We start from the raw sequence: 15,982 nt of genomic DNA, 5'->3' as shown, positions 1-15,982 counted from the left end.
GATGAAGACGAGGCTGGTACAGATGTAGTCCTTCGAACTGCTTCCTAATGTCGTCTATTCACTTTCTTTCGCCAGCGTTCTGGTCTTCTCTAACCGGCTGCCAATTTCCTTCCACCAGAATGCGAATCAACGTGGCTATTGCTCCAACTAGGTCTGAAATGTTGAGAGAGTCCAGAAGCGCACGCCAAAAGGGCATACGATGGCATTGTCCATCAATGTTTTTGGGCGCATATTCTTTCGTTGAAAAAGACCACATGAAAATGATAGTGAATATCCATGCCTCTATACAAGTTAGAGTAGCAGGAATGCCATAGTACAGGTCATTGAAAGTGATGGACGCGGTTGGGTGGGAGAGTCGGCCATTCAGTAATCCAAAGAGGATCAGCTGTACAAACTGAAGGAAAACAAAACCTTTAAAGGTCCACAGTTTGTATCCAGGCTTGTGGTTTGGATCAATGTGTTCCTTCATCCGGCGCTCGAAGCGAATGATATGCGGCACGGCCAAGACAATTGACACAACATTGATGATCTCGCACCAAAGATGTGCATGGCCCGGAGCTAGTGAATTGACGCAGTACACTCCAGCGCCTTGTGTGGCGATCTCGACAATCGAGGAAGCTGTCTTTGAGATTGGATATCTGTAATGCATCTGAATTAGCAAACAGAACAAAGCTCTTCTGGTTGCATCTGACATACTGGAAAACGAAGACGCAGGTGCGTTTGAACCAAGTCACATCGCCGCTTACAATGCTGGCCTCTCTACTATACGGGTCTTCGAGCCGATAAAAAAGCTCCCGCCATGAGTGGCTACCGGGGAAAACATAATGAACGTAAAGTATGAAAATAGCGGGAATAGCGATGGATTCGTAGATCTCAGCCAGTGGACGTAGATATATGGACGTCTGATAGAATAATACAGAAAGAAAGGAAAAGATGGCAAAGACGGTCGGAACCAAGATTATGCGAATCATTTGTCGCTGCTGGATCGGAGCGGTGTATCTGGTAAGATGTCTCGTGATGTGGATAATGCTGTTGAGAACCGTCAGGCCGAGAAAGACGGCCGAAAGAATCTTCAATAGTGTGTGTGTCGTGATGCCAATGCTTAAGACGTCTCCATTATCGTCCGTGGTAGGGCGAGCGCAAGAATCATCATCATCATTTCCTCTGGCGAATAGGAGAATACGAGATGACTGATCTATAGCAACCATGACGGAGAAAAATCAGTGATGCGACAGGGGATAGAGGTCGTTATTCTCAAAGAACTTGGTATGAGTAGCAAGCAAAAGTTGAAGTGGATTATAGAATTGAATGCGTAAAGGCATTAACGGAGTCTTGCTTTTATAATGCGTCCGATGGGCTAGAGTTGTCAGAGGCATACGAATGCCAATTATGCTTATATGTTTACTCGCCTACAGAATAACTTGGTTTTAAGTTAGTATCTATAGGATTCGAGTTGATCGAATCCTATCAAACACTCGTAGGGTAATGATCAACTCGTATCGCTATCTCCAATAGGAAAAGCTGCCCAACCGCAAGAATGGCCCCAAACGGAAAAGCTCATCCTACCGCAGCCGTTACCACAAAGGGCAAAGCGAGGCAAAGCGAGCCTACCAGAGCCACAGCCCACCGCAGCGATAGCCACAAATGGAATAGTTAACTAACCGTGGCTGAGATGAGAGACGACGTATACAAGGTAAAGTTTCCAACAGATGTGGAACAATCTCCAGTTAGTTCGCATCATATCTATGATTCTAGTGTAAGCATCATCTTTCTGCCTATGGCTATTGCCGTGGCGGAGCAGGGGACTTGTCATCATTCATACAGCAGTAATTATTCATGCCAGTGTTTTTGGCTCTAACTGTAAAGAGAAGAACGAGCTTTCCCGATGATACGCCCCACAAGCATCACAAAGGTGAATCATGCAGGTCACTGGACAACATAATCGGCGGCCGTCAGTAAAAAGTAGCCTGTCTGATAAACAATAGAATAGAATACTGAATATAGCGAAAGAGGATGTAACTTTAGAAGTATACAACACAAATACTCAGTTATTGACGTTTGCTATGGTTAGAAATCGGCTTGTATGCTGGAAATATCGTGCTATGAGGCGTGAATTGATGTGTTTGTAAGATGCCTGTGAATATCTACGTATTGAAGTCTTATAATATATGTTACTAAGCTAAGATAAGTGATTATTCGTTAGAATATTAACCTTTATTATGCTTGTGGGGTGAAAATGGAACAAGTTCTAACCAAGAGCTGTATGACAGTAATACAACATCTCATGACTAACAGTCGTTGCGACTAACATCTCTCGCGAGCGGCTTTGCAAAGAAAATGAACCTCCGTGACGCGTATACACCGGCCTCTCCCTAATCAGATCAGCCCAACGATGCTAAAGAGAGACGGTGGATTCAATAGGGCAGAATCATCTTGGAAATGTATATATAGGGGAGAGATCCTTCCCAGAGAGAAGCAACCAAGCAGAATCAAACAGAGCCAAACAGCATCTAATATCGTCTCATCATGGTCTTATTTCATCTCCCTACTTTAGTCTTACTCTCGCTTGTTGGGGCTTCTTCTGGCACTTTGGCTGGATGTAAGACCGACACTTTGCCGACAGCTACTATCGATTCAGGCGTTATAATTGGAGTCACTACTTCTTTGTCTGAAGGCCGGTTGCCCATCAACAAGTTCCTTGGAGTCCCTTTCGCTGCCTCTCCAGTTCGTTTTCAACCTCCAGCAACACCCAAGCCATGGACTCGCCCTCTGGACGTGTCAAAGTACGGTCCGGCATGCGTTCAACAACTTGCTGCCCAAGATGGTATTCCGCCAGCGCAGGTTGCTGCATGGTCCAACACTCCACCTCCGCCAGCCGGTGAAAGCGAAGATTGTCTCAATGTCAATGTATACGCACCAGTCTCGTCGGGAGCAAAGCCTGTTATGGTCTGGATCTATGGCGGTGGATTTGCACTCGGCTTCAATAGCGATCCGCGTTGGGATGGGTCTTTCATGGCTGCAAATCAAGACGTTGTCGTGGTGTCAATCAACTACCGGACGAATGTCTTTGGCTTTCCATGGTCTCCTCAACTGCCCACTGAGCATCAGAACTTGGGGTAAGCACCGTGAAATATACTGAATGGGTGAATGAGCTGACTCCTGTAGATTACTTGACCAACACTTTGCACTAGATTGGGTGCAGCGTAATATACACGCGTTTGGTGGAGATCCGAAGCGAGTGACAACCTTTGGAGAATCAGCTGGAGCAGCTAGGTAATACTTATTCCTACCCCTGATTCCCCTCTTTGTTGTTATAATCATCTGCTAATATCTTGTAGCGTGGATGCGCTGGTAACTTCATATCATAAGAACCCACCATTTATTGCTGCCATCATGGAGTCTGGGCAACTAACTTTTTATCCCAACAACCCCAACCCAACTGCCTCTTGGAACAACATGGTTGCAAAGCTCAACTGCTCATCTGCGTCTGACGTGCTTTCTTGTGTGAGGAAGATACCTGCCACTCAGATTAAATCGGTTATTGAGGAGCCTGGCAATTTTGCATTTGGCCCCGTCAGAGACAACATCACCTTCATTTCTCATGCAGGTATCGCTAGAGAACACGGAAAAGTCGCTCAGGTGCCGATCCTTATCGGCAACAACTTCCAGGAGGGCCGTCTTTTTGTGGGTGCATACAATTCAACCCAGCAGTATTTACAGACAGTCTTACCGCATGTGAATCAGTCGTTTTACGACAAAGTGTTGGCCGCTTATCCCATCGGCTCTCCGGGCATCTCAAACGAATTCCAGCAGGCAGCGGCCATTGATACTGACTACCGCTTCATGTGCACAGCGTCTCAGATCGCCAACTATTCGTCTATTGCAGGATTTCCTACCTGGCGGTACCTATTTAACGCTTCGTTTCCAAATACCCAGCTATTTCCAGGTGCCGGCGTTTATCACTCCAGCGAGATATCGGAGATCTATGGTACATATCCCAGGGGCGATGTTACGACTAAACAGGAAAGACTGAGTCAGTATATGCAAAAGGCTTGGGCAGATTTTGCAAAGAATCCAACAAGGGGGCCCGGTTGGAAAGCAGTATCAAACGTTGCTGTATTGGGAAACTCGGACGAAGAGATGAAGGAAGACGTATCAGGCACTAAACTTGACAAGGTATGCGAGCTGTATAAGCCAATATATAGTGTACTTGCCTAAGTATCACTACGACTTTGTATATAGGGACCTACACCCTTAGATATACGCAGCTTTACTTTCTCACACAAGTTGCTGGCAATAGAGATGTAACCCTAACAACCGGTTTTAAAGTAAACTTGTAAAACATTGTCTAAACCGCCTACCTAAATGCTCCAGGCATAGGATTATCATTACACGAGATGTAGTATTATAGTTTGCACAGGGTTTTCCCCCTCCCAGCAGCCTAATCCTTGTTACGTAGCCAACAATAATAACCTTCGCATCTCGTTACAAAATTCCCCGCTCCGCTAGCTCCCGCATCAATGTCCGCAAATACCGCGTCGCTAGCTGACGGTACAAGCAATGCGACCTTCTCTACAATCCGTGTATCTTACACCGCAAAAACAATTGAGACGAGTCGAGCGGACACATCCTATGAAACAAATACGAATCATTGAGTATCACACATTGTAGCGCTTACGACGGGAATATTGTTAACAAAAATGACTGATGTTGATGTCACCGAGGATTTTGCCTCACAAGCCTGCGTTCCGTGCCGCGAAAAGAAGCGAAAATGCTCGAGAGAGTTACCATCGTGTTCGCTTTGCCGCAGAAACAGGAGACGATGTAGTTACCCCCCTAAGGCTATAACTCCAACTACCAGTAGTGTTGATTCTTCTGGCATGCAAGAACAAGTCAGTTTGGAGTCCCACTCGATGCCCACCACAATCGCGGCTGCTTATGCTCGGTGGATGAGATTGCTAATAGGACACTAGGAAGAATTTCCTGCTCTGTTCTTCTTGGATTTTTATACATTCACCCAGCGCAAGGACATCATATCCACACCGAAACCCACCCTCTCTGAGAATTACTATAAACAACTTGGCAGCAGGGAGCAGCTACGCTCTGACATCGATACGTATTTCGCTTCGGTTCATGTATTCTTACCAATAGGTCAGCTCATATCTCTTTCCCGTTTGAATTGAAATAGAAGGGTGGAAGAGAGATTAAAAGATTGGGAGAAACTAATTGAAGATCTCTTAGTATCGAGACTTCGAATTTACCGAGTTCTCAATGGTCCTCCCGGCATACTCGACTCAGACATGGTCATTTTATCTCTAGCAATGAAGATGCACTGTCAGCCCAGGAAAGAATACGACCTTGTCCGAACAGAAATGTATACTTTGGTGAAACAGGGCTGTTTAGAGGCCGAACAGAACAACGTGCTCTCTGTGAAACTACTACAGGCGTTTTTGCTGGTTGTATTGTATGAAATCGGAAACGCTATATATCCCGCTGCATATCTCACCATCGGGCATTGTGCAAGGCTTGGATATGCTATGGGAATTCATAACAGGCTGAATGCGCCTCAGATGTTTTCGCAGCCTGGTAAGCTTTACAGATTGCAATTGGTTGATGACAACTGATGAAGATCACAGTTTCATGGGCAGAAGCCGAAGAGAGACGTCGGGTGTGGTGGGCAGTTATTGTATTAGACAGGTAAGAAGAGTCAGCCGGCCTCTATTATCGATGAGTATTTAAAACATGTAAGATTTGTCAATATTGGTGGGGGTAACCGCCCGTTTGCTGCCCATGACGCAAAATCCGACGATCTACTCCCTATGGATGAGGATATCTGGGACAAAGGAGTATGTATAGGCCCAATCACACAAGGAAAGGCCCTACTAAAGAAATCAGGACTTTGTAGTTATTCAGCCTCTGGCCGTATCCGAATACGCCACACTTCGTACCTCGGCGTTTGCGCGTACGTGTCAGGCCTCACATCTTTTGTCACACGTTCTTCGTCACCTCAACGAAAAGAACGAAGATATCAAGGCACAGTATCATGAGGCTATGCAACTGCACCATGTCATAGACACCTTTAGAAATGCCATGAATCAAGAGATTGGGAACATGAGCGACGAAATCTACAGCAGTGGACATCGTGTTCCACACTTTACTGCCATGGGCATTTGCTACAGTGCTCAGATAGCGCTCTACGATGCCTATATGTGCGCCGACGCAGATGGTATGCAGGGAGTTGGGATTCCAGAGCAGTTTGAGATGCAGCAGGTCGCCATATCAGTATCAAGGACACATTTGTCCGCATTCATCAGCTTGCGAGCATGATTTATTCGTCCGTTCAAGCGGGTGATATCTCAAGACTGAGCCCACTGGTTACCGATTGTCTATACCAAGCAGCGCTGCTTATTCAAGCGTATATCTATGAAACGCAAAATGGCGAATATACTCAGAAAATGACGGATATCATAGAGATACTAAAATTGCTCAAAGGCTGATGGAATGTTTCAGGCGAGTAACCCACATCTCTTCATCAGGTACCACGTTGCTAATCATGTCGCAGATGAATATCTGAACATTATTCGCATGGAATACGTGCGATCACGCTAGAAATTGTCAATAATCTATTATAATGAAAGACGCGGAATCAGGGTCCATACATTTTGTTTCATATTAGGGGACGGTAGAACTTGCATACGTTTTCAGACCCCCAATACATATTCCTCAGTCTCCTTTTCCAGAATATCCCAAAGCTTTTTACCTGTGCCTCGATGTTGAAAACCTGCCTCAATATCTTGCCGTATTTTGCCTACTCTCCCCCAGGGAATAATGTAGGCCCCGTTGTTGTTTGTCCCAACTGCATCCGAGAACCCCGCGTAAAGCTCAGTCAAAGCGCCAAAAGATGGATCATGTAGAACAAGACCTTCGAATCTCTTGGTTAAAGAAGAGTTGGAGTGACGCTGCAGATTCGTCTTTAGGTGGCCTGGATTCAGAGACTGAAGTAGTAATTAGTCGATGTTGAAAGGTGACTCCGCAGCATAGGATATCTTACCACGCCGATAATATTCTGACTTCCATATCTTTTTGCAAGTTCCATTGCAAGAAGCACGTTTCCAGCCTTACTTTGACCGTAATATGTCATGGATCCCTTTTCACCCATCCATCCGTCCGACTTCCGAGTAGTGATGTCTTCCCAATCGATGCCATCTCCCTTCGGAGAAAGTAAACTATGGCCGTCACTACTCACCCACACAACTCTGACGCTCCCTTTAGGAGCCACTTGCGCTGTGTTTAATAGTATGGGTATGAGTAACTTCTGCATCACAAAGTGTCCCACCACATTTGTCCCCCATTGAAGCTCGTAGCCTTGCTTGGCGATACTTCCACTGGGGACTTTCATGACACCGGCGTTGAACCACACTGTGTGAAGGAGAGTCTCTTGTGCTAGGAAGCTCTTCACGGCTGGAACGACTGTTTGTAAGTCACTTAGGTCCACTACCAAATAGCGCAACTCGCCACGGCTAGACTCAGCCGAGTCTTTTATCTCGCTAATAGCCTTTTCCCCAGACGCCGCGCTTCGTGATGTGATGTAGACTTTTGCATGTTTGGAGTAGAGGGTTTTGGCAAGAATGAATCCGATTCCAGATGTTCCTCCTGTGATGAGATAGACCTTGCCCCCAAGATCTGGAAGATCTTGATCAGTGAAGGTGGGTTTAGGTGGGTAGAATTCGGTGAGGGTCTGGCAAAGAGACATGGCTGTTAGAAAAGAGGGAGGTTTAGGAGTAACCACGTTGGAAAAAAGGAGTGTGTTAGTTTTAGAGATGGGAAATCTCTTACGGGATTTGAGAGGAATATAAATATTATTTTTGGTCTCTTAACCTCTACATGGCTGGGGAGAGAACGCGGACAATGCGGACTACATGCGGACTGTCATGGATATCGGCGCTGTGTAGACGCGGACGCTAATCACTACAAGGAAAATGCACAAAGCCAAATAATGCTGGCGCCGATATTAAATTGGGAGAGGATCAAAGCTCGAATCATACCAAACAATCTCATAAGCGTATCACAGATTAGTTTGGGACTGCGATTGTAGATAGGCGATGGAATAAACACTGAGCGTGGGTGGAGGCGGGGCTGTTGTCTAGCAGCCTCACCGTTTCTGTCTTTGGGCTGGGCTAACCTACAGCATGGACAAACAACATCCGAAATACAACATTGTGTATTCAACCTCGTCTGTTAAACGATCTATGCTGCATAAATGATAAATGATGACAACAATTCTCAATAATTAAATCTGTGTCAAGTACATATGTGGGTAAAACCAGTGAGGAGGACGGAGCAATACTCCCGCATAGGAAAAGATAATATCACAAATTTATCATCAGGATAACAACGCCACTTAGTGCCGACGAATAACGCAGAAGAAAATATATATGTTCAATAAAACGTCAAGAAAGCTGCATGTAGATGATTATGTCTATTCATTTGGTGTAAATGGATGATATGATAAGAGATTTCCCATGACCTTGCCCCAGTTGGTCGCTGTGCTATGCAGTATCCATATCTTTTATCTTATCATGGCCAACCTCATTTGAGCAACCACTAAGACGGTATGAAACGTCATTATACTCATAACGTCTAAAAGCAGAAGCACTGCATTCAATGACATCCAATTAATGATATTAAAAAATGTATCTCAACGAAGCTGCTGACTATTTGCTCCAGGATTGGAATTTTGTAAAAATCTCCTTGGGTAAGTTACCATCTTCATAAGTATTGCATGAACTAATCTTCCAACGGTCATCGCCGCAATGATTTTTTCGGGCTGTCCGCATATCATCGGGCTGGACGAAAGCGCAGATTGGACTCGCGGTACTCGTATTGCCATGACTCAGCTTTCCATGTTGAATAGCCAAAAATGAGGACTCCTTGAAACTTAGGTATATATGAGCATTGCCCTAATGAAGACTTTACAAACCTGATTTTGTTACGATAGAGAAGCTGTTATCCACTCGCCGCTTTCACGTTCCCCCTTTCTAAAGTGTAGGGGTTCAATATTCTCTTCACCGGTAGTCTTTAGATTTTGAAGGCCAATATGCCGTCACACCCCTTTTCACGCAAAGCTATTCGTGGGGAAGATGTTGTAGTCTCGACAATTACAGTTTTAAACTAACTCCTCCAGCTTGGTATTATTAACGTAGCCTTGATGTCGCTGTGCAGCCTTTTGCCGCTTCAGATATGAAAATGAACATAGGCAATCGTGGCATTAGAAGTGTTACTCGACTCGCGGCAAAGATTAAGCTTGGTTCAGGACTACCTGATGGATATGAAAAACTCTTTTGATCACACCTGAACTTTTTGTTTCAATAAAGACTGTTTGATAAGGGTTTGAGTAAGTACTTCTTGCCTCCACGTGCCAAGGAGTCGTCCAAAAAGGGGGGCAATCGAGCGAGCAGGATAAATACAGAAACGGACAACCCGCACATATCCACTATACTAAACTCATATGGCATAGTGAGCGTACTCTCCTCGCGTATTGACATAGAATTCATTTTGCGGCCTCTAGTTTTTTCCTCTTTGCAAGTCGCTTGCGTGCCGTGCCTACTTACCGGCCGACCCACACTCGTAGTTGGTGGCGACCTTCAATTGATGACTACAAAGGAAGAGGTTGTTGTGACCCTTTACCATTCCAGAAGAAGTGAAGAACATGGTATTCTATGTTCATGATACTGGCACTTTACTAAATAGTAATCATTTTGAGCTGAGAGAACGGGCAGTATAAGACAGGTCTTCCGCGCTCCCCGGCGTGACGTTACCTTGGACGACGCGTAATGAGCGGACAAGACTCGGCTTGTGCAAGGATTTGTGACTTGCGTGATCCTGCGCCACATACTCGTATTTTCTACGAGATTGCTTGCTCTGATTTTAGCGGTGAGGTTTGAGAAGATCTATACTGACTTGCGTAGAGTGAAGCAAAGAGCCGAGAGAGAGATGATCGAGATAATGGATGCTGCTATAACTTAACTGAGAAGTGATGATATTTCCCCTTAGCTCTTTACGGAACAGCGCTTTCTTTGAAGAAGAGGAGAAAGAAAGCCCTCCACTGCCTTAACGAGAGCTCCGTACATACGTAAGTTTTTTTTTCTTGTTTTAAGTGGAAGACCGGTTTCTAGTGTCGTATTGTTTCCACTACGGAAGTTGTACTAACTCGGTATCTTCCCCGCATCTGCCAGGTACTGAAGGATGCCAAGATGCTACACAGCTGCTGCTTTGAGCATAGTTCTTCGATCCCGCTTCATCGTTGAAAGTGACAAGCAACGGCAGAAGTTGCTTTGAAAGGACGACATGTTATTTAACCGATTATCGATAACCCTACCTGAAAAGCCAAAAACTCTCCGTTAATATCCCGTAGATTCTCTCGCAATCTAGCCACAAACCGAAGTAGGCCGTCGCCGCCGCCCGTTCCGTCCCCAATTTATTCGTCGGCGAGCGTTGCGGCCGCAGCCCTGAGTAGGTCTAGACCAAGAGGCTAATTGGGCGTCTTTAGCCAGGGCGCTGATGGCAGCTTCCAGCTAATTGGGATTGGCAAGCAGCTGTAACCGAGGCGACTTGGTCTAACTGTAGATGCTCTGGGGCGCATTTTGCATGTGCTGGAATAATTCCAGAGCTTTTCTGCATCACACAATCTGATCATCACCTCGTTAAGCAATGAGCTTCTCTGCTCTAAATACAGAGAGGGGAACGGCCGTTGAAGATTGCTAGGCGACTCGCCACGGGGAATTAGACGGGCGCAAATATTACTGGGTCAGACCGCTAAGGACCACTGATATAGAGATCAATGGATATCTTGACTCGGGCATACGGTAGATTTCTCCCCTTGCTATCTCCATCTTTGAGGCGGTTCGTCTCATGATAGGGGCACTGGGAATGTGGGCGGACACGGAACGCCACTAAATTACCGAACCGACGTTGTGGCAGTGGACCTCTCTTTTCAGCTCCCGGAATTAAATCAAGACACAATAATTAGGGGCTTTCCAGCAATTTGTTGGGGGGCTATACTCGTACTACTCGTATTACTGCTGGTTGATGAAGTGAACATCTACTACAGCGTGAGCGATCCGTTTCTTTTGAGGCCGATGCCATCCTGATACCAAGACAACCAATGTTTCGATGTTTGAACCTCCTGGTTCGTGAGGGGATGGACCGTGCCTCGGCTGCAGTTGGCCGAAAATCGCTTCCTTCAGGGCTGGAATCCAGTATCTCCGCAAGTGGCTGCTATCCCCTGACATGACTCGTGGTATCCCTGACCGGTTCCCCAGTTTTATATCCAAACTCCGATTTTTCAACGCTCGTAGGGCCGCCACTGCGGCAGTGTAAAGCTTGGTAAAGTTCTCGAAACTGTTGAGACGAGCAAAGCGAGCTTGAGAAGATGGAGGGAATGCTCCGTTATAAAAGGCATATCGGCCGCCGATCAGCATGCTAACTTATATATTAGTCGGCCGTATAATACTAGGGACTGACTATGCGCTGGCGCAACCCCGTTCGCCCGTGTACTGCAATGTCGACTGCGAGCAGGGGCAAAATAGAAACGTAAATTACTCATGCGCAACGAAAGCTTTACTCGTACCCTTTTCTGTTGATGCTATAAGACATGTAGTACAGAAGCCGACTTTTGTTTACTTCCCGCTTCGTTTGTCAGACGCCGTTTTGATTACACATTTTCCATTTACAACTACCGCCGACCGACAGATCTGCCGGAGAGCGAGACGGAATGGCTGAGGTTGTTCCGAATCGTGGCCCACAGCTCATTGCTGTGATAGCGGTGCTGCTGGTCTTCTCATTGACGGCGATAGTGTTAAGATGCTATGTTCGGATAAGCCTCGTGAAGGCTTTCGGTGTGGATGATTATCTCATGATCTTTGCCATGGTACGTAGCAAACCAACTTCCAGGCACAGATTCGTATCAACGCATCCGCAACTACGAATTACGTTACTCACTCCTCCCCAATCGCAGATATCATTTATCCTGTTTTGTGCTGTTGCTGCCACCGGTGTACACTATGGTACCGGCCGTCATTACTGGGACCTCCAACCGGAGGATATATCAGAAGCGTTAAAGGTTTGTACTCAGTTCTCTTCTATGCCTCAGATACGATCGTGGCAAAGGGATTAACATGTCGCACAGTACTGGTATTTTTGCTACATCTGGTATTGCGTGACGATGATCTTGACAAAGATCTCTATCGGATATTTCCTGCTGAGAATCACCGTCGAGCGGATACACACCTGGATCATTGGCAGCGTCATGCTGGTTACCGTCGTCACCGGCATCGTCTTTTTCTTTGTTACAATGCTGCAGTGCGCTCCGGTCTCTTACTTCTGGGACAAGACAGGAAATGGATCCTGCATAAACATCGACGTCATCATCATTCTCACCTACATCTACAGTGCTTGCAGCGTCATCTGCGACTTCACTTTTGCACTGCTTCCGATTGTCCTCATCATGCAACTTCAGATGAACAGCAGGACCAAGATTGCATTGATCCCTATTATGCTTATGGCATGCGTGTACGTTGTGTCTGACTTCTTTCATCCCCTGTGCCAAATCTTTACTAAACATATTCGATATAGTGCGAGTGCTGCAGTTGTTGTCAGATTTCCCTATGTAAAGGACTTTAAGAACATCGACTTTTTGTGTAGGTTGCTACCTTGTGGCTACCATTACCACGAATTCTGACTAACAGGCTGGTTTCAGGGGCGACCACCGACATTGCCATCTGGTCAACTACCGAGCAAGGCCTAGCCATCACGGCCGGCAGTCTTGCTACCCTCCGACCACTCTTTAGGAAGATTGCGGCTAAGCTGGGATGGTCGACAATGCGATCCACTGGAGATGTCCCGGGCGGTTCTGCGAGTAACCGTAACACAACTGGCCGTTCGAAGAAGAAAGGATCGCGCGACCCATTCAGCCTCGCCACTTTTAACCGAAACGAAGACGACGATGAGGAGGCAAGAAATCTGAGCGAAGACGGGCAGATAAAATTGGTGAACGGATATCAGGGAGGTTTCCAAACAACAATCACCGCTGGACCAAAGTCCGTATGGAAGCCGAAAGGACGCGGAGGAGATAACGAGAGCGAGGAGGAGCTTCGGATGGAGGGATCGAAAGTCAAAAGCTTCCTCATCACTGAAGAGACCATTTGAACGCCATACCGCACGATAGAGCTCACGACGCAGGCTGTCTGCATTTTCTTGCTTGCTAGTTGTCATGACATAATACCCCAGGCAGATCCAGCAGAGCAGCGGGGAATGACAACAAACATAGTTACGTTGGTCGGAAGAGTCGCAGGTCTCAGGATACAGTCATTCCCCACTGCTGCTGTAATAGATCCGCAGCTTGTATCATATATAGAAATACCCAATGTTTACGCTGTGGAAGCGAACCTTTAGTGTCCCAGCCATGCCAGTTGCAAAGCCCTTATCCAATGTTCTACAGAGTTTTATAAAAAGTTAGACTGACTATCGTTAGTACTGTGTTCAAGCTCCTCATGCTCATATACCCCGCCAACAGACCGCGATCCCAAGATAACTTCCTCTGACTAGCTCGGCACTGAGTATTTGTTTCTGTATAATGGCGTAAGGAATGACGTGCAAATGTCGCGAGAGATTTGAAGTAACAAGCCAACAATTACGGGCGGTGTTTGTCTTCGGGGCCTATTCGCAGTCGGTCATGCGTTATCCTGCGCCCTCAGTTGTTCTTGTCTGTGAAGAGAGAGTTCTTTTCCACCGTTCAAGTCGATATCGCTGTACTTTTAAGATGATCATTTATAAGTTTTGGAATGGTTATATCATCTGCAAAGACCATCTCAATGTCCTGCACTGAGTCGTAGTGAGACTCGATGAACCCTAGCTTATATATCCTAGTCATAGGAGATACCCCTTGATCAAAACAGGATTGAAAGGTGTCGTTCTACTTTATTACTTTGATGTTATTTATAATAAAAAATCGTGCCCAATTATTCCACATAATTGAAGACCTGTTCGCTAGCTTCAACTAGCAACTTCGCAGACTCATCAACATTGCCTTTTGGACTAGTGAACCAACCACAGGCGCTTATTCTGACAAAGCAGCGTAAGCCTTCTTGTTATATCCCGAGTTATTGCCAAGTAACTAACTAGGGACCTATGTCCATTTTCGGCATGGCATACCCATCTTCTGCCTCCATACTGGATATACAGCATCTGATGTTACACCTGAGCATTATCTTTCTATCATTTAGTAAGCAGAATAGAGACCTTTATCCGTTTTCGGGTGAAGATATGGGGTATTTGGCGCCTATCTCTTATTGTGAACACAGCACTACCCTATCATCCCTATATTCTCCCTTAGGATTGGATTGGACAGCAGGACCCAGGAAACCAGCTGAGAAATCCGACCACTTCAAACCCTTCGAAATGTCGCATCAAAACGAAGGCGAAGGCGCTGAATAATGATTGGTAATCCGAACATGTCGCTGAATAGCAATGATGATGATCAATCAGGAGCAAAAACATGCCATCTGTAGCATACCTTACCATCATGGATTCAATGTTTACGATGGACCCACCAAGGTACTCGGCTTAATGATGGAAATCGCGATATTTAAACTAACCTTCCTCGTTGTGTTGAGCTTGTCCTCTTCTACAATTACTATCCTGTATATACTGTATCATACCAAGCACATTTTGCCTTAAGCTAACAATTCACACAAACAACCATATCCCAAACTTGAACTAAGTACACTGCAGCCATCATGGGGTCAATCGCCAAAGATGCGGCTGCACCTTCACAGCTCTTCACACCCTTCAAAATCGGCAACCTGGAAATAAAACACCGCGTTGTCATGGCTCCATTGACTCGCTACCGCAACGACGAGAACCATGTCCCCTTGCCATTTGTGGCAGATTACTACGCTGAACGAGCCTCTGTTCCGGGCACATTCCTGATCGCTGAAGCGACAGCCGTCTCGCCCCGTGGAGCAGGATACTCCAATCTCCCTGGAATCTGGAGCAAAGACCAAGTCGCATCATGGAAACGAGTCACCGCCGCCGTGCACGCCAAGGGAAGCTACATATTCCTTCAGCTCTGGGCTCTGGGCCGCGTAGCAGACAAAGAAGTCGCCGACAAGGAAGGCATTAAGATTGTTTCATCAAGCGCTATCCCCATGGACAGCGAACATCCGGAACCCGAAGAATTGAGTTATGAAGAGATCCAGAACTTTGTGGCAGATTACGGTCAAGCGGCTAAGAATGCGATTGAGGCCGGATTCGACGGCGTTGAGATTCATGGTGCAAACGGCTATCTCGTCGATCAGTTCATCCAGGACGTTTCGAACCAAAGGAACGATGATTACGGTGGCTCGATTGATAAGAGGAACAGGTTTGCCTTGGAGGTTGCAAAGGCGGCAGCCGATGCGATCGGTGCCGATAAAGTTGGGTTTCGAATCAGCCCTTTCTCGACCTTTCAGAGTATGAAGATGGCCGATCCGTATTCCCAATTCTCTGCGCTGGTCAAAGGTCTCAAGGCCCTGAATCTGGCGTATCTTCATGTCGTCGAGTCGCGGATTGCAGGTGATGACGCCGGTCATGGCACAGAGAAGGTGGATTTTATGCTGGACATCTGGGGAGATGATGCCCCCTTCTTGGTTGCTGGTGGTTGGAAGCCCCAAGATGCTCAGGCAGCTTTCGAAGGTCAGTATAAAGACAGGAATGTTGCTATTGTCTTTGGTCGGTACTTCTTGGCTACGCCCGATTTGCCCTTCAGGATCAGACGAGGCCTCGAGCCAAACAAGTATAACCGCGATCTGTTTTACGCGATCAAATCAAAAGTCGGGTATCTGGACTATCAATTCAGCAAAGAATGGGAAGAGGCCAGCAAGCATGGCCTAGAGAATATCTTGGCATAAAATAATTGAATAGCCCAGACTTACTTCATTAGATG

The 15,982-nt window shown here is 46.2% G+C and overlaps 6 protein-coding genes across 6 annotated transcripts; 4 read left to right on the top strand and 2 right to left on the bottom strand.

Annotated features, from left to right (window-relative positions):
• Nucleotides 1–58: 58 nt before the first annotated feature.
• On the bottom strand, nucleotides 59–1,373 carry V8C40DRAFT_284775 (OSTA/TMEM184 family protein; the record flags this gene model as incomplete). Its single annotated transcript, XM_083222222.1, has 3 exons — nucleotides 901–1,373; nucleotides 697–807; nucleotides 59–638 (listed from the first exon to the last, which is right to left on the bottom strand). Exons 1-3 carry the CDS (start codon nucleotides 1,206–1,208, stop codon nucleotides 59–61), a joined length of 999 nt encoding a protein of 332 aa, XP_083067149.1. The 5' UTR covers nucleotides 1,209–1,373.
• A 1,153-nt stretch (nucleotides 1,374–2,526) lies between these two features.
• On the top strand, nucleotides 2,527–4,308 carry V8C40DRAFT_278617 (alpha/beta-hydrolase; the record flags this gene model as incomplete). The annotated part of the gene is made up of 5 exons (XM_083221086.1): nucleotides 2,527–2,599; nucleotides 2,639–2,724; nucleotides 2,785–3,116; nucleotides 3,339–4,176; nucleotides 4,243–4,308. The coding sequence occupies 5 exons, from the start codon at nucleotides 2,527–2,529 to the stop codon at nucleotides 4,306–4,308; spliced, it is 1,395 nt and encodes a 464-aa protein (XP_083067148.1).
• A 216-nt stretch (nucleotides 4,309–4,524) lies between these two features.
• On the top strand, nucleotides 4,525–6,723 carry V8C40DRAFT_259177 (transcription factor domain-containing protein). The gene is made up of 7 exons (XM_083218903.1): nucleotides 4,525–4,892; nucleotides 4,974–5,151; nucleotides 5,242–5,586; nucleotides 5,637–5,697; nucleotides 5,750–5,846; nucleotides 5,896–6,510; nucleotides 6,563–6,723. The coding sequence occupies exons 1-6, from the start codon at nucleotides 4,701–4,703 to the stop codon at nucleotides 6,325–6,327; spliced, it is 1,305 nt and encodes a 434-aa protein (XP_083067147.1). The 5' UTR covers nucleotides 4,525–4,700; the 3' UTR covers nucleotides 6,328–6,510; nucleotides 6,563–6,723.
• Nucleotides 6,702–7,753, bottom strand: V8C40DRAFT_284772 (NAD(P)-binding protein; the record flags this gene model as incomplete). Its single annotated transcript, XM_083222221.1, has 2 exons — nucleotides 6,702–6,995; nucleotides 7,052–7,753. 2 exons carry the CDS (start codon nucleotides 7,751–7,753, stop codon nucleotides 6,702–6,704), a joined length of 996 nt encoding a protein of 331 aa, XP_083067146.1.
• Nucleotides 7,754–11,083: 3,330 nt separating this feature from the next.
• On the top strand, nucleotides 11,084–13,457 carry V8C40DRAFT_259173 (uncharacterized protein). The gene is made up of 5 exons (XM_083218902.1): nucleotides 11,084–11,929; nucleotides 12,017–12,121; nucleotides 12,188–12,570; nucleotides 12,634–12,698; nucleotides 12,758–13,457. The coding sequence occupies exons 1-5, from the start codon at nucleotides 11,774–11,776 to the stop codon at nucleotides 13,204–13,206; spliced, it is 1,158 nt and encodes a 385-aa protein (XP_083067145.1). The 5' UTR covers nucleotides 11,084–11,773; the 3' UTR covers nucleotides 13,207–13,457.
• Nucleotides 13,458–14,297: 840 nt separating this feature from the next.
• V8C40DRAFT_259172 (alkene reductase) lies at nucleotides 14,298–15,979 on the top strand. The gene has a single exon (XM_083218901.1). The coding sequence runs from the start codon at nucleotides 14,796–14,798 to the stop codon at nucleotides 15,945–15,947; it is 1,152 nt and encodes a 383-aa protein (XP_083067144.1). The 5' UTR covers nucleotides 14,298–14,795; the 3' UTR covers nucleotides 15,948–15,979.
• Nucleotides 15,980–15,982: the final 3 nt, after the last annotated feature.

This window comes from Trichoderma camerunense, assembly GCF_050948025.1.
Source record: "Trichoderma camerunense strain CBS 138272 chromosome Unknown V8C40scaffold_33, whole genome shotgun sequence".
Classification (NCBI taxonomy): domain Eukaryota; kingdom Fungi; phylum Ascomycota; class Sordariomycetes; order Hypocreales; family Hypocreaceae; genus Trichoderma; species Trichoderma camerunense.
The sequence above is the reverse complement of the archived record's forward strand: the minus strand, read 5'-3'. Positions and strand labels throughout refer to the sequence as shown.

What these genes read in the sequence shown, in the direction of transcription:
- V8C40DRAFT_259177 (XM_083218903.1), top strand. Translation starts at nt 4,701, where the DNA reads ATGACTGATGTTGATGTCACCGAGGATTTTGCCTCACAAGCCTGCGTT. An exon ending in GCAGTTATTGTATTAGACAG is followed by an intron (nt 5,698 to 5,749) that starts GTAAGAAGAGTC and finishes AAAACATGTAAG; the next exon opens with ATTTGTCAATATTGGTGGGG. An exon ending in AGGATATCTGGGACAAAGGA is followed by an intron (nt 5,847 to 5,895) that starts GTATGTATAGGC and finishes TAAAGAAATCAG; the next exon opens with GACTTTGTAGTTATTCAGCC.
- V8C40DRAFT_259173 (XM_083218902.1), top strand. Translation starts at nt 11,774, where the DNA reads ATGGCTGAGGTTGTTCCGAATCGTGGCCCACAGCTCATTGCTGTGATA. An exon ending in ATATATCAGAAGCGTTAAAG is followed by an intron (nt 12,122 to 12,187) that starts GTTTGTACTCAG and finishes CATGTCGCACAG; the next exon opens with TACTGGTATTTTTGCTACAT. An exon ending in ATTATGCTTATGGCATGCGT is followed by an intron (nt 12,571 to 12,633) that starts GTACGTTGTGTC and finishes TATTCGATATAG; the next exon opens with TGCGAGTGCTGCAGTTGTTG.
- V8C40DRAFT_259172 (XM_083218901.1), top strand. Translation starts at nt 14,796, where the DNA reads ATGGGGTCAATCGCCAAAGATGCGGCTGCACCTTCACAGCTCTTCACA.